General features: G+C 40.4%; 1 protein-coding gene across 1 annotated transcript in view; it reads right to left on the minus strand.

The window, feature by feature from the left end:
• Positions 1-1335: 1335 nt before the first annotated feature.
• LOC108786354 (guanylate cyclase soluble subunit beta-2-like) overlaps positions 1336-26687 on the minus strand; it is a 47888-nt gene continuing 22536 nt past the window's right edge. The window contains exons 9-17 of the mRNA XM_018555624.1: positions 25544-25647; positions 24161-24377; positions 22154-22474; positions 10290-10438; positions 8469-8615; positions 5202-5356; positions 3109-3314; positions 2925-3026; positions 1336-1541 (exon numbers count right to left, since the gene is read on the minus strand). Coding sequence (XP_018411126.1) covers positions 1402-1541; positions 2925-3026; positions 3109-3314; positions 5202-5356; positions 8469-8615; positions 10290-10438; positions 22154-22474; positions 24161-24377; positions 25544-25647 — 1541 coding nt within the window. The 3' untranslated portion in view covers positions 1336-1401. The remainder of the gene's footprint in view (positions 1542-2924; positions 3027-3108; positions 3315-5201; positions 5357-8468; positions 8616-10289; positions 10439-22153; positions 22475-24160; positions 24378-25543; positions 25648-26687) is intronic.

Consider the following 26687-nt stretch of genomic DNA (forward strand, 5'->3'; position numbering starts at 1 on the left):
ATGACAGTACACAACCTAAAAGTCAAAGAACTGCAGCTTCAATTGAAAGCTTCTAACGTCTTTCGTTTTGTGATGGGTCCTCTTTCAAGGAATTTCACTATCTGGCTTACTTTGTTAAGGAGAACTCTTGGTCTAAATCTCTAGCAGTGGCTTCCCGAGAGAATAACAAATCTTTTTTCACACCGTACTGTATAAATTAAGGTAGGAATGTGTTGGTATTCTAACATATACTTGCCTCTGTAGCTTATAGCTATAGATTGGCTGTTCTTTCAATGATTACTTTTATTATTATATATTGCAGTCAGCGACTTCCACCTGCTGAGCAGATATTTGAAGGTTAAATCTTGGAGTTTGCTATGTATTATTCATTAGGCTTGCACATAATCTAAATAGGAATAGTGAAAAGCCATTTCAGTGCTGTCAGTCTGTCAGTGGCCAGAAGACCTGTAATTTGTAATCTCCTCTACCAGCTGTTATCTCACGTTAGCCCAGCTCACAGTTAGCAATTGTGGACAAACACACACCAGCACTTTCGCCCTCACTACTGAAACAATGTTCTTTAAATAGCATTAAGGGGATCTACAGGAATGTCTAAGAGTTGGCGGATTTTGCACTGTGATTCTCAAAAAGCACATTAAGACTAGACTCATGGAAAGATCATGTCAAACTATCCACAAAACATTAATTTAAATGCAGTCTTTACATAATAGAGATCTGACTCACCAAAATCTTTTGTTGATTATCCTGATCCTCTCTTGGTGAGAATACACCAATAATGGATCCTTCACACCTCCTCCCTGTTACCCGGATAAGGACCCCCTTATAGGTGATATTTTTCACTTTCTGGAATGTGTGTTATAAAATATCTTTTGCTATAATACTACTTCTCCCAAATATTCTACATTTTAGGCATTACTGTTTTTAAAGCCTATTTTATAAAAACCAACATGTTGGTTAAAAAAGAACTCCGGTTAAAGAAAACATGTACCCTTGCAGTGGCGCTACCCTTGCTCTGCAAGGGATAAGTGCTTGTTTTGTCTATGGGGCCAAGAGAAAGCTGTATTACTCACCTGATCCTCAGTCCTGCTCACCTCTCTCCCCGTTTTCCCTGGTAATGGAATTCCCCTTGGCATCCTCATGTCTAATGCAGGTCAACTGACCTACATGAGACATGATATCATCTGTGGATTATGGACCACCAGAGCGAAGGGGAGAAGAGGCTGTGGGGACCGGTCTAGCAGCCCAAGGGAGCCAGTGGGACCAGGTTCAGGTGAGTAAGACAGCTTTATTTGAGCCCCCCATTCCCATATTGGTCAAAATATTGGAATATGAGACTGTGAACAAGGTATGTGATATACAAAATACATTCTGTGTTTGTTAACACGGTACATAGAAATAACATTACAGAATCACACAAAAGTGGGATCTGATATTATCACTCTGGGATTCCTGCTTTTCTCTTGCTACTTTATTGACTTGACTGTCTTCTACTCGGCTGACATTGCAGAGACTTCCGTTACTCCTTTCGTCATATGCTTTGCCTGTCAAAGACACATTGCTATGTCACGCTGATGAAATGCATGTCATCATAAAACTGATAAAGACAGCTCATAATATTAAAACACAAGATATGACCCCCAGAGGTTAGGTGGGCTGATATTTCACCTCAGAGTTGGATTCTTGACATATAGTAAAGATGTGAACAAATGGGCTCCCATCACTTTTGAACAGTTGATAGAGTTTATTACAGGACCAATAAACTTTAGGCCTGGGAGGTCCGAACACAAATCCACACATCCTCCCCAGGCAAAGCCTGGGAGGCAAGAGAACATTCAGAAGGTTCTCCCAAATATGTAGACCATTTCCCAACCTTCTGCACTAGCAGTAAACCTCCTATTGTATCTTATTATTGGTTATTGCATCTTCCCAAACTATTTCCTGGGACACTACCCAGACAGCAAGCAGAAGTAAACAGTAACACTGAACTTAGGGACAACTCAACGAAAGCTGAACTGTTAATATAGCTTAGGCTAATTACAACCCAGCAAACCAAATTTAACATCACTTCTGCTAAAAGTAGCTAATCTGTACGTTTTTGGGATACACCCTCAATCACATTAGCTACCTCTGATGGTGTGTATCCCACCTCTTACAGGGGGCTGCTTCATGACAAAGTCCACACTACATGCCACCGGATATGACCATCTTTCGGTGCTCTGAGGGGTTAACACCAGTGACTATCAGTGTGATAGAGTTGCGTTGCTTGCCATCCCTTAATGCCTTCTTCCTAAAGTCTTATTGTTCCACAATGTAATGCGCTCTGTGAATAGAGAATAAGCGGATAATGGGCAGGCTATGCCCTTTCTGTTCACAGAGTGCATTGTATTGTGGAACAATAACAGCACATGCTCTATGAATGGAGAAGGGAGAGGCAAGCGTTGCAACTCTATCACATTGATAGTCACTGGTTTTATACCCCAGAGCACCGGAAGATAGTTGCTTTTGGGTATATTCAGCGACATTATGGAAGGATTGTGTCACGAAGATGCAGCCTGGAGGAAGTGGGATGACTGGTGCTGAACATTTAACATGGTCATTCAACTTTTAAAATAATCAGCTGGAATGTGTATTTCTGAATGAAGATATACTGTATAACAGCAGAATGCACCTCTTCCTTAGCTGATTTGTCCATGACTATTTTACTACTTTTTGTTTACTGGGTATTATACAGGAATCATTATAGCGTAATAAAGTTTCAAGAGTTGCATGTAAGGATCCTTCTAAATCTACCTCAACAAAGTAATCAGATTATTCTGATCTAGCTGCATGCTCCAAAGGAATCAAGGTGTGGTTGTACCCCTTGCCTCTGCTGTAATCCTACCTTGAGTCAAAGCAAATTGCAATGAATATTACATCAAACATACCTGTGAGTTCTTTGTGCACTTCATTATTACTGAAAACTGGACTGTCATCATAGTTCATTGGAATAGCAGGACATGAGGTCGGGATGAATTCATCCTGTGTAGCTGCACAGAAAAAGAAGGCTGTATTACTGCATCTGAGATATTAAGCATTAGAGCTTTAAATTACTGCCATAACCAATTTTACCTTGAGGACAAGCCATTTGTAAGCTCTCCTTGCTGAGCACATCATGCGCAGATTGAGAAGATTCCATGCCTGAGTCAGGTCTACCTAAAATTTCATTTTCATGTGCAGTTCTGTTACTCATCAGGAAGTAGGTACACATTTTCCCTTTCCCTTTTACTTCGATCTCTCCCCGTGCTGTTATTTCAAATCCTTTATCTCTAAGACATCTAAATTGAGAGAGACAAAAAAGACAAGAAAAGATTATTCATAGAAGTCCCTAGGGCAGCATTAACTCATCCGTAGAAATAGCAAAAACAATTGTCAGATTTTTTCTTTCTTTATGAAACATCACTCTTAGTTTTCAGTTTACTACCAGAAGAAATTCAGAAGCTCTGAAAAGGTAAACACATAAATATCTGTCATGGTCATGGCAGCCCTTTCTAGCTGGTAAACTACCACTTCTAACCTCATGGGCCAAGATCTGCTCAGCCGTCTTCCAGGTATGACTGCCAGTAACCGCTAAGCACACAGAAGGATTTATATCAAAGGAGCCCTTAGGTCACTAAAGTTCAAATTGGTATCCAAAAAGTATATGTAGCCTTCCAGGCCTGCTTTTGGGGCCTCGAGGTGAAAATATCTTTTTAATAGAGAGGGAGTGGTCACTATCCTGGGGCACAATCTCTTCCTTATTATCACTGTTACAGTATAACACTATAGCATTGGCTTAATATTTTTATTAGTTACAGTTAATTTTTATTAGTTACAATTCATTTGTACTTCCCACATATTTCCCTCTACCAACCCTCTTACGAATCTTTAATTTTCTGTTTGAAAGATGTTCTTCTTTAAAATCTATAAATAATATTTGAACAAACCATATACTTCACAATTTTGTTGCCCTTCCTTCACAATTCTACATCATAATGGTGCAGGCAAAATATTTAGCTTCCTAAGGTGAAGTAGTAGTGATTACACATATGTCTCGATATTCATACATCAGATATTATATATGTGCAGGCTTTCCTATGAAAGATTAGTATTTTCCCGTTATTTACCTTACTTACTTTGAGTGTGACTCTTAGGGTTGAGAGGTCACAATGAGCCTTACAGTTGCTGCTACGTAAGTTATCGAACCTCCTTAAGAGGAATGTTTAAGCCCAACTCTAAGCAGTTTAACAATTATAAAAATCTCCCCCACCTCCCCTAGCTGACATAGCATATATTGCTCATTTTGCCAAGAGGTAGATCTCCCACTGAGTGAACCTCACCTTATTCTATGGCCCTGCAGCCCAGTTCCAGCAGTGACAACCAATCCTACAAAGTTTTTCTTCTTGCATCACTGCCCCTCTAGCCAATGTCTTCATGTACAATGCAGGACTGGTGGCCACTGCTGGTTCTGAATTGTATGCTATGACTTTGGAGTGCCTGCCCTCAGTACAGGATGGGAACAAAGAGGACAGGCAGGGTGACTTGGGAGCAAGGTAAGCTTTACTCCTTTAGATCATCCCCTAGACAAAATGAGCATTATATTCTAAATACACTTGTGAGTTATTCTATTTCTACCAGCTCTGGTGGGGTTTCTATTTGCTCTCTACAGTGTTTAGTAGAGCTGATGTTCATGATTCAGTGTTTGAATATATGTTTCGTCATCATATCAGAATTATTATTCCCTATCCATTGCAATTACAGCTGCAGCACCTGCATGGTGTTAGTAATAGACATGTAACCCCGCAAAAAAATTGCTTCATTTCGGATCCATTCGCATTTTGATCCCCTTCGGATTTCGGATCCCAAATTAATTTCGGTTCATTATTTGAATTTCGTATCAGTCCGAATTTTCGTTTCAGAAAGATCCACAACAGGAAGTCACATGACCATGCCTATAATCCAACCCCCAACAGCCAAAAACAAATCTGATTGATTAGAGATTTTGTTTTGTTTTGAACAAAATGTTGTTAATTCTTTCGATAAAGGAAAATTTGGATTCAATCACATTCAGACGCATTTGAATTCGGTAATTCGGATGCATCCAAATGTGTGAATTTAATATAATTCTCATGAATATCTATTCGGAACTATATAAAATTTACATGTCTAGTTAGTAATATATTTACCCGTAAGCATCTGGGCTTAGGTGAATTTTATTAGGAACTCCGTGACTCTCCATTCGCGAAGCTGTGTTTACTGTATCACCAAACAAGCAATATCGGGGCATCTTTTCACCTACAACTCCAGCCAGCACTGGACCAGTGTGTAGACCAACTCTTATCTGTGGGCAAGATTACATACATTATTATACATGGACAGATGTTAGAATGGATGCAGAATAGTGCAGTCATGTAATTCAGTATTCCAAATCATTGGTGTTATCTCCTTTACTTTTTTGGAAATGTCCCGGATAGCAGTAAACCATGACAGGGGTTCTAACCTTTCCCATTCCATCTACTTCAATCCAACAGTTCAGCCGATGTCAGATTGTGATTGAAAGATTAGCTTCATGCTTTATAAGGGCATTTTCATGATGTACATGTTATGCCTTCCTCTAGATCAACTGGGTATAGGGTTCTGTTGGAGCCTTTTTTTAATCTTTGTTTTCTCTATAGGTTGAACTCGATGAACTTGTGTCGTTTTTCAACCTGACTAACCATGTAAAATTGTAATATAGGACAAAAAATGGTTCCCCAAAGAAGACAAGTGAGATGCTGCTTGGCTTATATTTATGGAATTCTAGGAAATAAAAGAAGAATATTACACAGTAAGAGGGCTCTTCTCAGTAGGTGGAAGAGCCAGTTCTATCTTACTATTAATGTGTTTTGTCCTGGGAAGGAAAATAAGAGAAGAAATGAACTTACAATTATGTATATTTTTTATCATTCAAGTGTATGCAAACCCAAAGAAATTTGATTCTAATCAATTTTAAACTGCTTTTTAATCTTCAGTGTGTGTGTGTGGTTTTATATAATGTGGCTGCTTAAGAACTCAGAATACCTGGTCATCCTGACAGTATCCTTTCCAGCTTCCCGGTGTCCACTACCAATGCTCTTCATGGGTTCAGACCAGTAGCAGCATTGACAGATACAGTATGTGCAGTCGGTCTCTCAAAGAAAACAGCAGGACACTGTGCAAAAGCATGGCATGTCTGCATCCAGTGGTCAACCTGTAACATCACAATCTAATAATCCAGCCCATCCTGTAGTGATTGACAAAGGCTCCTATCCCGGATCACACCGTCAAGAACTAGACTAGGCACAGCTGTGCAGATTAGGAAGAGGCGCGGAGGTGCTGATCATCCCTAGCAGTCTCCAACCCCAGGGCCATGATTGTTGTACTAAATAGTGGTTTGTGTGACCACTTATTTAAAAAAAAAAGGTATTATGAAAATATTTTTTTATTTTATTGACATTGATGTTATAAAAAAAAAATGGCATTAAGCAATAAACTCGTCTCCAGGTTAAGGGCTCACATACACTTTAACAGAAAACAATGTAAAAGAAAAGCAACTTGTTATAAAATATAAAAATTATTGCAAAATATAACACCAAGGCCTCATGCACACTGGCCTTGTATGTTAAACACAGAAGAAGTTATCTGGGAAGTATTAATCGACTATCTTTCTGTTTAAATGTTCCTAGGTTGAGCCACCTTTAGATGCGTTTAGTGCATTTAGCTACATCTAATCGTGTTTACATGCACTTAGGCGCTTTTAGCCAAATAAAGCCAGGCTAAATAGTCCCAGTACAGACGTTTCTTGTTTGTGTAAAGCAGCTATACGCAACTAAACATCTAGGTGTGCATTCAGGAAAGCATTCCATGCTTTCAGGTGCCCTTAGAAATGAGCTCCAATCACACATGGACATGTGTATTTTAATTCCTGTGCGCATGGGGCTTAATATGTATCATATAAACAATGTAAATGCATGCCCTGCTGCTATATGGTACGGAAACATGCAGAGCATATTAAGGATTGATGCCTCTATGTCTCTGCTAGTAATAAACAGACATATTTGCTGAATGAATCTTGCTCTTTTCTCCAGAATCCTCTGGATTCCAATCAATCAGCCTATTCCAGTTTGCCATCCAGTAAATATTAACAAAGAGGCACAAGCTGTCCTGACCTTGCTCAAGCTGTGCTTGGTTCATTTTTATAAACCACAATGCAAATGGCAGATGTAAATGTGTCTAACATATAATGCTGCCAAATGTCACCTGATTATCTGATTATTCACAAAAGTATTTTTAAAGATTATCTGTCATCTACAGAAGAGTGCTTAGACATGCAGCAATTCCCTCATTAGATAAAGTGACATATTTTTCCTGCCGGTATCCAAATAGATGTTACAATGTGATACGGAAATTCCCTGGGTATGAGTGACCATGATGAATAATTCACTGCAGCCACAGTGTTTACAGGGCCAACTCCATTTCCACATAGAGTGCTATCTGCAAAATGACTTCCAGCAATGGCTGGAATGGAAGTGGCTGCAAAGGGACTCTAGAAATCGGCACCACTATGGTGTACATAAAGGTATAAATGACCATGTAGAATAATTTACTGCAGCCGCATAGGGGAATCCCAAAAGAGTGTGGTTAAGACACATAAGAAAAGTGTTCCAGGGTGATAGGAAAGGTTTTGCTATTTGCGCCACACTCTTTTGGGATTCCCCTATGCGGCTGCAGTAAATTATTCAACATGGTCATTCATACCTTTATGTACACCATAGTGGTATACTGAGCTTAGGGTGACGGGAGGATGCTAGTTTATGTCCTCTCGTTACCCTTAGGAGAACTATGGTTAAAAGCCCTAACCCCATAGTTCTCCTTTAATGACATGCAGCAATGGCTGGATATAGACCGGAAGAAGTTGCAAAGAGGCTCTAAAACATCAGAAGCACTCTATCCTCTAATACTGAAGGATTAAAAAAAAAAGGTGAAAACAGGCACTTTATTAAAAAAACACATGGCAGTTGGTTAATATACACAGTGCTGCTGAATAATAAGGGGCTGATGTATAAGTGTTTCACCAATATGGGCAAATGCCATTCGCACGGCATTCCTGCCACTAGATGGAGCTGAGGAGCACAGGAATTCTTCCATCTAGTGGCGGGCATCATGTCATGTCAATGGCATCCTCCCAGCTATATGCAGGCTGGATTGTTTGTACATCAGCCCCACACTGACATCTGCTTTAAGCCAATGAGGCCGTTTAAATGCTGACTCAATTGTAACAGGAAACTCCACTTTGCCGCAGGACTTACTTCAGAGATGGAAAATATTAACTGCCATGAAGACTGGCTGAATACCAGAAGCAAAAAGCAGTGATCAGTTTAAGTATGAAACGAAAAGTACTGGATATTTCAATAATGTTGTGTCCATTGCCATACCTGAATAGGATTTCCTGTGACTGGATTCTTTACTTCTTTCGCCATAAGGATCATTCCCAGGGCAAAATTTGCAACTCTTTCTGCATGAGTGGAAACGGACACAGGCACACCACCCACTACCATGTAAGCATCTCCTATGGTTTCAACCTATAAAATAATATTTGTTATTAGACATGTAAGCCCACAAAATAATTGTTTTGTTTTGTTTCAGATTTTTTGTTTTTTGGCGATTCCGGTCTGAAAGTCAATTTGTTTCAGTATTCGGATTCGTACAAATCTGAAATTCTCGTTAATTTCAGATAAGTTAAACGATATTTACAAATGAAAATTAGTTGAAGAAAAGTGAAAAATTCATTGCAGGGGCTGTCACTGAATGTAAACAAAGGGGTGTAGCAAGTCCTGTGATATCACAACTTGCTCCGCCCCCTTTGTTGACAGTCAGGAGCAGAGCTGTCATTTTGCAGCTGCTGTTCGTCATGATAGAACGCGTCAGCAGGTGTCGGGAATTTTTTCTTTCTGCGAGTCAGCGGCCATCATTCCTCATGTGGATCTACAGGTGAAAATCGAATAATTAGAATATCGTGCAAAGTTCATTTATTTCACTAATGCAACTTAAAAGGTGAAACTAATATATGAGATAGACTCATTACATGCAAAGCAAGATAATTCAAGCCGTGATTTGTCATAATTGTGATGATTATGGCTTACAGCTCATGAAAACCCCAAGAACCCCAAATCCACAACCTCAAAAAAGTAGATTACTAAATGCAATCAATAAAACAAGGATTGTACATAGAACAATATCGGACCTCTGAAAAGTACAAGCATGCATATGTACTCAGTACTTGGTTTGGGCCCCTTTTTCAGCACTTACTGCAATTACTTTTGCACGATATTCTAATTATTCGAGTTTCACCTGTACATCGGTGGACAATGTGATTGACCTTTGGATTACATCGATGGACATGTTTTGTTTTTTTCAATAAAAGACTTGTCAAAAACTGTGTTGTGTTTTTGTTTTGAAATAAATTACTTTTTTACGGTGTTGTGTGCTTATTTACAATTTTACTGTGTTTGGTGAATGAGTAGGGGTAACAACAAGGATGGGGGGCAACCAGATTTTTATAAGCCCCTCTGTGTACAGACCCCCACAACCATTGGGGCCCTTGTCCTCATCAACATAGGGACGAGGTGCTTTGCCAGGGGTTCCCACCCAGCAAAGCATCCTCCCCATGTGGCTTGGTATGGTGCGGGAGGGCACATGATCATCGCACCCCCCCCCTTCCTGCTTTGCCAGGCTGCTGCTCAGATCAAGGGACTGGTAAAGGATTTTAGGGGGGGGGGCACGCTTTTTTTTTTTTTTGTTTTGGGCATTCAAAATTTTCATTATCAATAATTTGGACACATTCACAGGCCTCAAAATTTCCACTCGCCCCTTCGCAATTGGCGAGTGAAAATTGCATGGGGGCAAGTGGAATCTCATCGAGGTGCGCCGATGGCGGGACCAGTAATGGGACACTACCGCGATTGCTCGCTTCTGTTCTCTCTTCTCATTGGCCGCTGCAGCTACAGAGCGGCAGAGAAGGAGAGAACAGAAGTGAACGATCGCTGCAGCGGTAGTGTCCCATCTCTGGTCCCGCCTTCCAGAAAGTTATGCAGCAGAGGGAAAAGAGGATACATGGAGGATCTCTGCACCGCTGATGTGATTTTTAGTCAAAGGGGGTAAAGGTCCACTTTAAGATATTGAGTCAAAAAGAGTGATAAATAGTGGAAGCAAAGCAAGTCAACTACCCCTCACATACAATCATGAGAGTTAATTACCTTATATACATCATGAACAGTTGTCAGTCTGTCAAAGCGGAGGTACATAGAATTCAGCATGGCCACAATCTGGATGGGTTCACATTGAGCGCAAATGTTGGTAAATGTCACCACATCACTAAATAATATTGTGCACGTCTTGAATTCACCTGCAACACACAATAGCAAAAAGGAAATCTGGCTAATGTCTGAATCTTCTTACTGCATGGAAAATGGGTACAGTGCTCTCTAGCTCAAGCTGACATCTATACACAATATAAATTATATAAGCAAATAAGTCAGAGCAGTTACTCATCCCCCTCTCTACCGGTCCTTGGCTTTGTTCAAAGGATGAATACAGATTATCAATTAGAGACAGACAGTGTGAAAGCTAACAGCTTCTGCTGAGCTCTCTCTTAAGAAAACTCTTAAAGTGACATTAAACCCTCAGATTTTTTAACATAAAACAATACTGTAATGTGTGCCTTATTGTAATCCATGGTTGTTTCCCTTCTCTTTGCTGCTCTTCCTTTTAAATCTGTATCTGTTCTCATGCTGGGCATAACTTCTGTTTTACAGCAGACTGCCTTGTCTCAGGAATGGATATATGGTGTCTGTGTATAGGTGTGTATAGGTTTGTAACCTGAGCCAGCACTACAGAAAGAGGCCCTGAGCTGCAAAGGGAAGTTCTCCCCAAGCATGAGAAGACATGAGGATTTAAAAGGAAGAGCAGCAAAGAGAAGGGAAACAACCATGGATTACAGTAAGGCACACATTACAGTATTGGTTTATGTTAAAAAATCTGAAGGTTTAATGTCACTTTAATGATCTGTGACACCAGTGACATACCTTCACCCCATTTTGAAGGTTTATTTACAAAGAAAGATTTTATATCAAAAGCAAAAGGAAATAAGATACAAAGATACGGAAAAAAATCCTATAAACTTTTTTTTTTAAATGAAATGAAACGCTGTGCTATCTGTGTTTTCCTGTTAAAATTATGGCAATGCTAAGGCCTCTGTGGACCTTTTCATGGCCTATGTAGGCTTCATCCCAGATCAAAGGTCTGTCAAGTTATGTGATAATACTCTATCGCCTAGACCAAAAATGTGTTTGCCGAGCTCGGGTCATCATTAATCCTGGGCCATTTTGCTATGTATATTTTGACCTAAAAAAATGACAAATCTGCGCTTGTGGATCTTAATACAGCTGCTGCACTAAAGACACAATGGTCAAGATGTAACTAATAATAAATATGCAGCGCTATGGGTCCAAGACTAATATAATGAGTCTAATCTAAAGACTAATAAACAATATCCGTGGGTTGTGCATAAATAAGATAACCTCTTCCAAATTGTGAATAAATATAAATCTAAATATAATAATCAAGTGCTATATACACCGTTATCTCAGTAGACACTATAAATAATTAGCAATCAAATTTGTTGAAAAAGGTGCAAGATCATGCAATGTATGTATTATATATAAATAAATAAATAGATAAATATAAGTGCAAAAATATATGAATTCATAAATCTTACTCCAATAAATAGTGAAACATTCTTTCATAAAAAAATATAATAAATTACTGGAAGTCCACAGACTTATATCATATCCAATGCGAAAAATCAGAGAAGGTAAGTGTTAATATATCCAACGTGTATGGGAACACAATCCAACAAGTGCTTGATGATCTTTTCCCACACCGTGTTTGTATCCACGCCAACACCCCCTTGGCAGTGCACACTCACCGCAGTAATATTGTATATAGGCAATAGTATGCTCACTGATAGACCACGAGATCTCCACATCTATTTATGGGTTTTCCCACCAATGTTCCATGAGCCGATAGTTTCCCAAGATTACAAGAAAAAGAGACTCCTATCCGAAACTCCTGTCCGATACGACACTACACATAATACGGATGTGCGGGCTATCTGTTTGGTGTATCTGACCGGCCAGACATTTCAATTTTTAAATGTGAGTTTTTATGTACTTTGTTTAATAAACGGTTTCTATATGCTGCACAATGAGGAGTTTCTTTTTCTTGTAATCCTTGGGTGCGCCCGATTTAAACATCATCAGCCTGATACTTAGTGCCTGTGATAGCGTCACCTGACTGAACAAGTGCACGCTCTTTTGTTTTATTTCTGGAACTGACCTCGGCTACGTTTTTGGATTCTCACTTGTCTGCTTCCTGCCTTGACCTCTTGCTACGTTTACCGGATACTCCTTGTTTGCTACCCACCTTGATCCCTTGCTACATTTACCGGATACTCCTTGTCTGTTGCCAGCCCTGACCTTTCACTTTGTTCTTAGATTCCTCTTCAGCTCTCACCTTCCACTGCCCTATGCTACATTTACTCTGCATGTCTGTAGCGACATCCATGGTCAGAGTATATAGTCCAAGTCCTGGGGGCATTTGAGTACCTGTAGGCTCGCTAGCCTTAAGGGAAAGGCGGCTGCTCACTGGCGGAACTACCAGGGTCGCAACGGTCGCAATTGCGACCGGGCCCTGGCGTTCCGCCTGTTGGGGGGGGCCCAAAAGCTTCCTCATGCCCCCCCCTCCAGATAGCGCCGCTCCATCCTCCGCCGCTCTGCATGTATGAGCGGCTGTGCGGGATAGAGAGGCGCCTCTGTGTGTCACTTGTCTGCCTGGCGGGGCTGCTACCGACACAGCAGGCGCCGCCAGGCAGCACATTCTTCAGCTGGGACTGGGAGAGGACGGAGACCGCCACGCCCCCACCCCAGAACGTTGTGAGCTGGACGGGTTGCAATCCAGTGTGTTCCAGCACTAAATCGTCCGGAACACACTGGAGCTGGTGTGAACTAGCCCTGAAAAAAAACAAACATACTTTTCACCGGGGCCCTGGGGTTTCTAGTTACGCCTCTGCGGCTGCTATGGGTGAAAACAATATCACAATATCACAGACCTTACGTGACCTTACAACCACATCCTCCACCACCATTCTCATCCACCCTCCTGGGTGGATAACACTCCTTGTTGTGGTCTTTCTTCCACACTGCTCTCAACAAATAGAGCAGTGTGACATCTTAATGCCACTTTCCTTAAGTGTCTCATATACGTCTGCTCTGTATTTTCAGGCTCCATGTACTCTGCTCTGTACTGTTTTTCATCTGTGTTTTGCCCCTTTAATTCCAGCAAATGCTACAGCACAGTGATTGCTAGAGACCACCTTGTATATGCCTATAGGCCACCAGCAACAAATCGACCAGTTTATGAAAAGATGATCTAGATGATTTTTATTCTAGTAACATATAATACAATATCAGATCAAATGTACACTTGTGTTGTCAAACATCTCTGTGGTTCAAGCATTGTTTCGATAAGCCCAGTTACCATTTGCAAGCATAATTTCAGTTTCTAAAGATAATTGAAATGCTAAACTGCTCCATAATGCTGGAATCCAGCAGAGCAATTCAAATCAATTTTATCATTCATATCCCTTGTTAGTAATCTTTACAAAGACAGTAAAAGAATACCATTATCTCCAGCCTATACAGTCATTGCTTAACATATTATGTAACAGTGAGTGTCAGTAGAATGCCTGAAATAAGAGCTGTATAGAAATTATGCAATCAGGCAAAGCTTAGCTGTGTCTGGAAATACTTGTTGCTTGGCTGACATCTATTTTCGGATTCACTAATCTAGAACAAGTATGCAAATTGGGAGTTCTGACTTTCTTCTTTTTTCTTTCTTACTTTTTATTTTCTTTTTTTTATTGTGGATAGAGCAGAGAGGGAGTAGAACCCCTGTTTGTGTCCCCATTAGGGAGATCATCCTCTCTGTTTGTCCTGGTGACTGTAGCTCAAAGTGAAGGAAAATCCCAAATTTGACATTGTTTTTAGAACATGAATAGATGTGGAAATCTTCAGGAATGTCTCCAGGCATGGTGTCACCCGGAGCAGCCGCCGGATGACACCCTGCTGGGACATCATCACGCATGTGCGTAATGATGTCAATCGCACTTACTTGTCGACGGCTATCTTGGTGATGGATGCCGGCATGGAGAAGAGGGGATGTTCACCCGGTAGGATAAGGTATGCTTCCGGGTACTCTCCTCTCTCGTGCAACTGTCGGGCTCTCGGTCCATGACCGAGTGCCTGACTTTTCAGAGGGGTGACAATTACTGTCACCCCATCTGATAATGAAATACATGGTAAAGACACTCTGGCTTTAAAGCAATGTGCACATCGAAGGGCTTTACAAACTACAAAAACAGACATTTCCTAGCACACTTACCAGCCAGCATGCAAAAAAAGATACACTGTCTAACTACTAAGGTTAAAACAGAGGTTTTTGTTGCACAACTTTTGCAAAATATGAGGAAGCCACACTGCCTTGTCAAGACCCCTCTGTCTAGTGTGGTCCTAACGCTAATCTATGAGAACCTCTATCTTGGAGCATATTTATAGCAAAGGATGAATTGGGCGCAGGTTCCCCAGGAGGCAGCCCAACCTCCTTAAAGGCATAGGGACACACTAGGAGCCCTGCAAATCACAATGGCAGCTGATGGGCGCACCCCTGCACCCCCCTTGTGACACCACTGGAAATCTTCCAATGGGGACACTAGTTCTGGTGACTCTGCTAACCAACAGGGATTTCCCTCACTTTGGAGGGATTTTCTCTCACTTCCCATTGTGGCTATCGACAGGAAATGAAGGGAAATCCAATGGGACAAAGATGACAGAAAAAGCTGACAGGGGTTATAACCCTCCGTTACTCTGGGCTTTAGTTTTACATTAAGGTGAATAGTGTCAGAATAAGAGGACATGTTAGTAATAGGATTTCATCTACTGCTTACTTTTTTCTTCATGATTGAACTGATCTGAGCAGTGTAACTGATAGCAGTGACTGATCTGGAGACCTATATTCTGTGTCACTGGTACACGTCTATTACACTGATCCAACCATATTTGCAAGAGTGTATAGGTATTCTTCAATCAGTTTCAGTTCATATTTAAGTCAAATTGAGAACCAAGTCAAGGGTCAAGTTTAGAAATAATTGTATAAACAAGCAATATTTTTCATAGCAATACAGGAAAAAATAAAATAAAGAGTTGTTCTCAAAAATCAGACTTGAAAACAGCAAATATGACATTGAAAATACTCCTGGGTGCAATTGTAAATTCCCATCTAGTTAGGCTCCATTCATACCTGCTGCATGCATTAACGTGCGCAAAACTGTTCATGCAAAACATGAAAAGTGCGTGTTGCCCTTGTGGTGCCATTTACTGTTAATGGCAACCCCAAATGTGGCACGTTAGTGCACATCTTAGAGAATGTGTTAACATACAACAAATACTGTATGTGAAATTTTGTAGTCAAAAATGCTCTGACTGCTGCATTCGCATTTTTGCCACGATTGTCCTGCATAGGGCAACCCAATAGAATGAACAGGCTGCCTTTGCTGGTGTGTGGCAAACATGGCGAAAATGCCAAAACACATGTTCAAACGTGTGACAGGCATAAACGGGGCCCTAAAAATAAATCAATGCAAATTTAATGCAAGTGCGTTCAACATTACTTACACATATAAGAGAAGTGTGAACACCAAGAGGATGATTTATAACGCTTCCGATCATCCATATGCTGGGAAATACCATTCACATGGCACTTCTGCCACTAGATGGAGCCAAGGATGATAGGACATTCTCCTTGGCTCCTTCTAGTGGTGGGAATACTGTGTGAACATCAGTCACCCAGTGTATGGATGGATGGGTGAAAGCCTAATAAATCATCCCCAAGCAGGCTTTCAACAAGCTGAAGGTTGATTTAAAAGCTTCAACGATGCTTACAGAAAGCTCTGTGAAGAGAAGAACACACAGACCTACATGTTACCCAATCTATTGGTATCTATAACAGTATTCTGTGGTTAGCCCAAACTGAATTTTAAAGGAGAAGTATTGGTAGAGTAAAATGCACTCTTCCCAATATTTACAGCTGGCAGGTGACACTGCAGATATCACACGCCGGCTCTATAGATTGCAGAGAGTGGTGACTGTTAGTCATTGCTCCCCACAGGGATTCCACCCTCCTCTCTCTGTTCCTCCAGCACTCAATGGAGGGACAGACGGGGAGGGGGCAGGCACAGCAGGCTCTGGCTCTAGATAGGCAGAGCCAGCTGTCAATCAGGCAGTGGGGTGGATCCTGACAATATTGTCGTGATATTTCCTGGCTGCAGCACGGCTCTGCGCTGTAGAGGCAAATAGAGGGCTGTAGCCCTCTAGATGCTGACTTTGGATCACAGGAGGACATTAGTAAATGTACTCCTTTGACCCAAAAGAGAACTAAAGCCAAAAAAAAAGGTTTGACTTTAATTCTCTTTTAAATAATTCTGATCAATGCTAAACATCCACTTCCCCTGCAGCAGAATCAACTGTTGGCAAACATTTTACATTTAACATTCTACTTATGAATTAAAATATTCATATTTTCCTAAATTGCACATTTCCATATTTATAGGCTGCTCTGAAACAGTCTAATTAATATTTCATTAATTAATGACTTCTGGCAACAGTGTGTCCCTTTATGTGCAAATATCTTTTAACCAAAGTTAAAATATTGTAATGTGATCATTCAACCATAAAGTATATTTGCTGTTACAGCATAAATTGTAATAATTTCTATGATTTATTTATCTCAATCACATCAGGTTTGCATTTCATGTAAAGTAGAAGTCACTAAAAGCTCTGTTGGTATACGCAAAGGACATGTCAACTGTATGGAAAAAACTGGGGAAAGTACATCTATATCTGCAGTGGGATCAATTTACTAAAGGAGCGGATAATGTTTATTTGTGAATGTTCCCTTTACAAAATCTATATTCACTTTACAAAATAAATGCTAGTAAACAGGTAAACTTGTGTTCACTTTGAATACCCAGTAGTTTGCAAGAGAAATAAAAAAACAGGATTTTTTCTAGCACATGATTTACAGGGTTATTCACAAAAGGGTGAAGAGTTTGGCGGAGGCAGGGGAAGTGAACAATCTAGGACAACATAGCTGAACTGGAAAGTGAGCTGAATTGGAGATTGTTCACTTCTCCTGCCTTCTCCAAACTCTTCACCCTTTTGTGAATAACCCTGTTAGTATTAAAATGAACGCATATTCACCCTATTTACTAACATTCCGTTTCTAAAATGAACATTCATTTTGAACGCGAACATCCAGTTTCGTAAGTGAATGGCCTCTAGTCCCTTAGTAAATTTGCTCCAGTGCTTTATACCACTAAATGACACATACATATTAGGATTTTCCAGCTTTTTTGGCTTTACTTCTCTTTTGGGTCATGGGAATACATTTACTAATGTCCTCCTATGTTCCAAAGTCATATAGCGGGCTGCTGTCTGCTGACAGTGCAGAGCCAGACCCGTCCGTATAACGAGGCAGCCTGTGATGCTCTGTGCAGCTTCCTGCCCAGCTCACTGACATCACTGGTGGCCAGGAGCTGAGTGGGATGCTGTGGCTTGCGCCCCACCTGGCAACTGGTGATGTCAGTAAACTGGGTGGGGATGCTCAAAAGAGCCGCTGACATCGTTATCCAGGGTCCGCCCCCAAACCCCCCACCCGAGTTACAAATCAGCACAAGAACCCCTCTGACCACCCCCCACCAGTGACCATTCCCTGCCAGCACCAGAAACAGCTTATCTCCTCAGGCAGCAAATACCTTAGGGACAGTCGTGTGCAGAGCTGCACTGCCACTAGGAAGGATCATGACAATATTGTCGGGATCCACCTGGCTGCCTGATTGACAGCTGACTCTGCCTCTCTAGAGCCAGAGCCAGCTGTGCCGGCCCCCTTTCCTGTCTTCCTCCAATGAGCACTGGAGGGAAAACCCTGAAGGAAGGGAGTGACTCACAATATCTGCTCTCTGCAGGGAGAAGACACCAAGAGCTGAATAATCGGTGGCCATGTGATCACTTCACCCTTGGTCTTCGATCCGGCGTGTGACAGCTGCAGGGAGTATTTATATTTTCCTCTCCCCACACTTCTCCTTTAATGAGTGGCCACTCCTTACTTGACACAGCAGGAGCATATCTTGCACTGCTCCTGCATGAGTGCAGGCAGAAAAGGAGATTCCCCTTCCCTCTACTAATGCGTAATAACAATTCTCTCCAGATTGGCAACTTTTAGCTCTGTTTTATGGGTTCTACTCTGACAGTCAGCATGGCATACTAAGCCACCTGTGCAAGCATTAATGCCAATCATTGCTAATCTTACGCAGAACCGGCTGTGCCTGAATACCAACAGGCTGAGCCTTAACTTACAATTCATGACAACCACAATCTTATGCAGAGCAAGTCCTGGATGATTCACACAACGGCAAGAATACAACATGAATTTTCAGTAGAGCGGCCATGCTTTATGCCACTTGTTTTCAGTATAAAACTGGCACACATTGAGGAAATGGTTTAGGGATGTTTTATCTTGGCATACAAAAATGCTAGTTGCTGATTTTATAAGCAATTGTCATGTAAAATGTAGTTAATAAAATAAACATAAAAGTAATTATATTTTATAACATGTTGCTATCATTTATGTTCTTTTGGTAATTAGTCGTTGTCCCCCCCACCCCCCTTTTTTTATTCCAGAAGCATTTTCAGCAATCATCTGATGCCTATTTCAAACGGTTGCACTGAAACTCATCTCATTTTGTTTCCATTTCACGCTTTCTTGAATACGTCAAAATGGGATCAGCGTAACTGCGACTTGTTATTTGTTCATTGCGCATTTTCGTGAAGTACTAAAATATATTTAACTCAAAATAACCCTTCATGAGACAAGCAAAAATGTAATAGGTTTCAGTGAACTAAAGAAGCTGATTGGATATACTGAGAAATGCCTTCAACATAACAACAAGTCCAGTTAAACGTGACTAACTAACACTAACTTTGCGAATAGATACTGGAGAACTGCTAATCTTTACACATTATATTACATTAACACATAATCATTACACACACATTACAGGGAATAAAGTTTAAATTGGTTACATTTAGAGATCTCAAAAGACTTTCGTTTTAACACAAAAAGGTTTATCCTATCACTGGCTGGTTGAATATGTAACCTAACTACTCCACACATTAATTCTTGGATATTCTAGATTCATTTGAAGCCGAATATTAGAAATTTCACACATAATTACCAGAACCAGCTTCCAGGCATAGTAGAAACAGTAGCAGCAACAGAAACATGTCCATGCAAGAAATAAAGATGATATGTCCAACCGTGAATCTTTCAGGATCTCATTTACACCAATAACCAATAAATGAGATGCAGCATCTCTAATAAAATATAATTTGTATGTGTAAGTAAACAGCTTTGGAAATATTAGCAAGCGCCTAGGAATCATTCAACTCTATTTGCTGGTGAATAAATTATATTATTAAAATGCCACATTTAAGTTATAGCTGAAGAGACCATTCATAGCCTTAAAGATGACCTGAACTGTGGAAACTGTGTCCAAAAATGGCAAGCAGAGGACAAGGGACAAGAGGACAGAGGACAAGGAACGAGTCATCTGTGTTACCACTTCTATTTTCCACATTACTGACCTACTATGCCTTTTTTTCACAACGTGTCTATGTGTGGAGGTGGCTATCTTCATAGAGTAAGGGTTTTGCTTCCTCACATCAGAGCTGACCCCTTGGTGATTGGTGGTCTGATGGCTGATGGGGGGATTCCTAAGCAGCAACAAGAGAGGTGGGGGAAGCACAGATCCACAGAATTAATGAACCAAAAGCAGGGGGATCCATGCCTGCATGTCCCAGGATACAGCTTTCTCTCCAGCAAGGAGAACAGTGAGCAGAACAGTAATGGCATGACAAATCTCACTCCAAATATTGTAAGTCCAGCACTTAGAGGCAGCAGTGCCTTATATGATATCATATCATAGTATACAGCCATGAGGTTCAAGGCACTGAAAGTGTTCTGCTATTTTTACAGATGAAGACAAAATTAAATTTTTTTCAGGGTAATATACAGTTATTTGTTCTAGATGCGCCCTATAACATAGCAAAACTTCACTTAAGCAGTTCAGATCCACCAAGACATTATGGGGTCTATTCACTAAGCTGCCGAAGAATCTAGCCGTAGGTTAGGCTGATCCTTTGGCTAGCTTCGGCCCCAGGACCCCTTCGGTTCAGTAGAACCGAAGGGCTGCTGTACGGGCTATTCACTATAGCCATACAGCTCCCGAAGTTGGCCGAGCGGCTCAGTCGAGCCGAAGGCATATGCCTCGGCTCGACTGAACGGAGGCGAAAGCTGACAGTCTGCTTCAGACAGCTGGGCGGACCCAGACGTCATCTCACAGCTGGCTCTGGCCACTTGCAGAGAGATCAGCGTCCCTGGTTAGCGGGTAACCAGGGACGCTGTCATTACACACTGAGAACCCAGCCAGGCCGCTATGATATCACCGCGGCCTCTCCGTGTTCTCAGTGTGTAATGACAGATGGCGTCCCTGACTACCTGGTAACCAGGGACGCCATCTGTCATTACTCTCCCGGACGCTCTGGGAGTCTAATACGGCTCCCGGCCGCCCGGGAGAGAAACACTTTCTCTCGGCAAGGTTTACTCTGCTCGACCGAGCAGAGTAAACCTTTCCTTGCGATCTGTTTTTTTTTTTCTTGACATGGGGCCGCTGGCTGCCCTCAGTCAGAAAAAAAAACAAAAACATAGGAATGCATAGCTAGATTCCTTTTGGCTATTTCACTTTTCAATAGCCAATAGCAGTTTGCTATTGCAAAGTGAAATAGCCAATAGGAATCTAACTATGCATTCCTATGGTGTTTTTTTTTTACGGCAGCAGAACCGCCCGTCCAATAGAAAACAGTTGGGCGGAGCTAGCTGTCACTGTAGCTCCGCCCAAGCGTTTTCTATTTTATTTTTTTCTACTGTTTTAACTGTTTTTCTATTCTGCTCGGTACCACAGAGGTTCAGCATCTATGAGAATAGGCCGAACAACAGCGAGTAGCCTGCCGGAGGTTCGGCTCAGCCGATCCAGATGTTGGATCGGCTGAGTCGAACTCCTTCTGCACTTCGGGTCGGCCAAGCATGTTGGGCCGTCCCGAAGCCATCCGATGTACGGCTGATTTCAGCCGATATATGGCTGAAATCAGCTGTACAAGCCTGAAGTGAATAGCAGAACAGCGTTCGGCTCACTTCACTTTGGGTCGGTTATTCACTCGGCTGCCAACGGCAGCTTAGTGAATAGACCCCTATGTGATTGAAGGAGGAGATATGATGTCACATCCCTGTCCCCACCTCTCCTCCTCCAATCACTGAATGTTTTGTATCCTTTTAAAAAATAGCTGGGCATTGTGTGCAGGGGACGGGCTGCTGCACGGTAAAATTGTTCTACTTTGCAGACGCGCTCTGCACATTCCACTCAGGTGTTTAATGATATGTGGCTTTAGGCCTGCATTCTCTGTGTTATAGCTGTTTCGTTTATTACATAGGTGCATTTGTAAACAAATATATGTTCAATTATGTAATTATTTTTTATTTATTTAAACATTTCAAGCTTCCAGGCATGCTCTGTGTGCTTTGGTGATTCATTAGAGGGTCTGACACAATTTCCCAGCATACACCACAAACTCCTGAAGGTTCACAATATTGTGAATATAAACACTTATGCTTTTCATTCACAACAAGGGAGAATTATACATCTGACATTTTATATGAAAAAGGTATGCAACAGTAATGATACCATGTAAAAAATATGTCATTTAATCTATATTACTGAGGAGTTTTCAACTTTGCTTGTTAGATCCACTACAAATGTGATTATATTGTCCCAGTGATTATTTAAAACCAGAAAAAGTATTTATAAGCTTAGTTATATAATAGCTGGTTTACCTACCAGCTTCCACTCTCTTGCCTTCTTTTAGCTGGTTGGCCACGTGTTTTGGAAGCATGGCATAGAGTAGAGCTTCAGTCTTCTTCTTTTCTTCCTCTAGGTGTTTGGACAATATCCTCAGTTCTTCCTTTTTCCTCTCAAGCTGGTTAGATAACTCCATCTCAGCCAGTCTTTGCTGGTTCAACAGAATGAGGTCCCGTGTGACATCATGTGGTGCTATGTCTGAGATGTGCATCTGTCTCTCCTCCAATTCATGCAAGTTACGTAATAGAGGAGAACACAAATACAACATACATTCCAGAGACTCCATCCATATCATTTGACCTGAAGATAAAAACGGTCAGCAACAATTTTTAGCAAAAAAGTAGGAGATAAAAATTTGTTTAGCTGGGGTATAAAAGATCACATTTAACATCAAAACTATTTCCATAAATCTGTACTATACACACAGAGTTCATTTACCTTTTCACAAAAAATGAAAAGGGGAACTAACTCACAACACCCTCCTCACATCTTCTTTCCCTTACCCAGATGTCTGCTGCACTTATGTGCAATGATGGCCCGTGACCGATGCCCATGTCAGCCTCTATAATGTTCCCAGCCCTTCACTGCTGTGGCTGTGTAGCAACATAATGGTTGCAATGGGGAGCAGTGGTTGTTTAGCACAGCTGCATAACTGCACTGACCAATGAGAATCCCTTCTTTCTTTTGGGATGCTGTTCAGGAGGAAAGAAGCCTCAGAAAAGATTGTATTGTACAGCAAGGTCCCTTTGCTATGATAACCAATGACCGCTCCCCATTGCAAGTAATATGTTGTTATACAGTCTCCGAGGTTGTGTAGTAAAATATTCAAGTGCCAGGACCATTATATAGGCTAGCATGGGTCATCATTGCAGATAAGTGCAGCCGGGACTGGGGGGTGAGGAAGGTCCTATTAGTGTGTTCTCCTTTTCGTTTTCTGTGAAAAGGTGAACGAAATCTTTAATTTAGAAATATTTATATCCAACAGTTTATATACGGTTACTAACCAACAAAGTCTTAATATACGGTTAGTAACCTGCAAAGTCTTCTCACAGTTACACTGCAAATAAATTGTAACCTAATACTTTATGCTATTCCTCTAGTAGAAGTTTTTCTTACTGAGCTGTTTTGTACCCGTAAACCATCAGCATTATTCGTTAAAGAGTGCAAGGAGCTAAGCACTCACAGTGGAGTCATAATGCACAACAACCAATCTGAAGTTAGTTTACTGACTAGTACAAGATGGATTCTGATTATTATGGGCAATGCAGTCTGAACTTGGGGGGCAGATCCTTTAACTTTTACAATGAAATAACCCTGATATCCCCTATTCGTTACACCACTGCTAAATTAAACATCTAAGGACAGATGGGACATGTCAAGTAAGGAAAGTCTGAGGATTCAGATTGATTTACACTGTGACTGGTCCAGCTTGGTACAATGTAAGTATATATAAATGATTCCTAGCAGGGCCACAGGGATGGTGTAATACACTTTAGTAGCCACAGCTTTTACAGTGCATTACAGAATCTTCCAAGTATAAGAACAATAGCCATTAGCAGGACCCCTAGTATTTTTCTCAGTGAATACTAGGTGTTCTATGATTGGACGAGAGGTGGTAACATCACAGCAGCGCCACTCGTCCAATCAGAAAATGCTTAGAATATACTGTATATATATATATATATATATATATATATATATATATACATATATATATATATATTTAAAGCTGGAGTTTGGCTTTAAACCAGTCAACTTGAACTTTACATCATACATGAATGCATAAAAAATTGTCTAATGTAAGATCCAGCATTTCCATCGACCCAAATGAGAATATTTTAGATGTTGTAGTGGTAGAAGAATGAAAAATTTGTGGAGGTCACCTTTTAGACTGAAGCTTGGATACTTTTGGGGAGGGGTGTATAACATGTTTCATAGCATCCACTCATTAATAGGTATATTTTTTGCTTATAAGAAAACAAATACCTCTCAATTCCAGCATTGGACGCTGTCTCCACGACTCTGGCATCATCTCTCTCTTTGTTCTTAACACAAATTGACTGTTAATGAACTTTCTTACATTAGTAATGGTCAGTGTGACCTCAGGGTGGACTGTGCTGAAATAGTCATCCACCCGAATGTCCATAGTCTGTAGACCAGGAACAATCTTTTGTATGCTCACCCCAGCCTGCTTCACTCTCAGCTGAAAAATACAAACAATTCATGGTTATTCAAGTGACTCAGACTCATGAAATACCTATCAACCTCAAGGTAGTACTTGCAGCTTACTAGGACAGGCTGCAAATGGATTCTGTCCTGAAGATAAACATCTCTGTTAGAAGGTCATTCTTTGACACCCTCATCCCAACCATATACCAGTTCCAGAGTACATAAGTTGAACCTAATCAATTATATATATTTGGGGTGCCATAATGAGTACCTCCCTCCCCTTCTGACTAAGTTATTTATACTTACTTCCTTCTGGTTTCAACCCTCTATAGCCTAAAACGTTTTTTTTCCATTTGGGATAGCATGGGGAAGTGTGGAAACTTCTGGCAGTTTTTTTTACTGATGTTTATATCCCTACTAGAGGCATTTGCACTTTTTATTTGTCCTGGTGACCAATATCCCTGGGGCTGACAATGACAGGAAATCCAAAGTTATATAGCTGTCACTGGAACAGAAGGTAAAGGAAACTTTCCAATACAACTTTCAAAAAGTGGATTTTCTCTCACACTGTGGGTGTTTTGTCTCACTTTCCGTCTCCAAGACAGGAAGTGAAAGGAAATCTTTAAATACAGCTAAAAAAATTGACAGGGGTTCTAACCAGTCTCTACTCTATTGAAATTCAAATTTGATTTTTTTTTTTTAAATGTTAAGTTCTGTCCCATCATTTCATGTCTTATCATTTTATGTAAAAACACAATTAACAAAGTCTTTAAAATGATAGGGCACTTAGAATGTGTGCTTTGGTACATTTCATGGCACACAAAGTTGATAAATGCAATTTAGGTCTCCAAATGTCTGTTAGTATATATGGCAGGAATCTCAGTAAAACATAAAAAACAGATTCAAGAAACCTAACCGCATTCCTATAAAGCTGTGATTGAGCAGTTCACCAAACATTCACAGGTGGTGAATTATTTCCTGTACTTTAGAACACATACACCAGGATGTTTAATCTGCAATTAATATTTGCTAAAATCCACATTTACTGCTTTAGCAATATACCCCATAATGCTACGATATACACTATATAAACCTGAGACAAATTCTAGCCAACATCTTAAATTTTCAAAAATGTATTTAGCTGTACGTAAAACTGACATCATTTAAAATAACAATTGTCTAATATAAAGTGTCACTTACCTCTTCATCAAATACTATATGAAAGGGGAGTACATTACAAAATGTTTTAATATCAACCCAGAGGCTCTTCGGGTACACTGGAATAAACCCCCTCAACATTTTACCTGTAGAAAAAAAAAGATGCATTTTGTTAACTATTATTTGTGGAAATCAAGGGCTAAATCCTGGCACCCAGGGCATGTGACCCAGGTCTTCTACTGAGTGCCCCAGATGTCCTTTGCCATCATCCCCAGTATAATCCTTTTAATTTTGGTAATCCATTTTTACTGCCTCTAGTAACTGTATTTTCCTCTTACAATTCTTTAGAATAATGTGGGGTAAAAAACTAAGTAAGAAAATGAATGAAGTACTTCTATATTTACCTGAACCACACAATGCATATTTCTTTTTGACTATACAATATTAGACCATTTATTAACAATATCTACTATATGCCAGGGATAGGCAACCTCGGCACTCCAGCTGTGGTGAAACAACAAATCCCATGAAGCAGATTTTGACAGCCAAAGACATGATTTCTGAAGTCAAATGCATGATAGGATGAAGGTTGCCTACTCCTGTTATATGCACATTAAGATTTTGGAACTTCATTTATTTATTAACTTTTAAATGATTTCTTCTTTTGTAATCATTATTATACATTTGACTTTTATTTTCATATGGAATGAAAAACAGCTTTCCCCACTCTTTATCATGGTATACTACAGATCCTTTAACATTTAGGTCTAGGTGCCTATGGGTGCTCCAGGTCTTTTAGGAACCTAGGAAGACCCCTGGTGGAAATGTTTGCATCCCATACTCCCGAGACTAATTGGAAGTTAGAATAGCATAATACAGAATGTATTTCCAGTGGGAACACAGGTAGAGTATAGTTACAAGTCAGCCAATAGGCCAAGCTATGAACACATACAAAGATGAAAGAAGACAATATACTGCATATGTGCAGCTACGCAGCAAAGCCTGGCCTTTTTCAGGTAACACTAATATATAGTAAATACACCTTATTATTTCACTATAATCATTTAACTTTTCAGATAATTTTTGATACATTTTAGGCAAACCAATTTACGCAATGGCTGACAAAAAAATCAATAATAATAAGCTAATTATTATCTTTAAGAAAATGTTTATATATATATATATA

This window comes from Nanorana parkeri, unplaced genomic scaffold (assembly GCF_000935625.1).
Source record: "Nanorana parkeri isolate BGI_ZX_2015 unplaced genomic scaffold, ASM93562v1 scaffold205, whole genome shotgun sequence".
Classification (NCBI taxonomy): Eukaryota; Metazoa; Chordata; class Amphibia; order Anura; family Dicroglossidae; genus Nanorana; species Nanorana parkeri.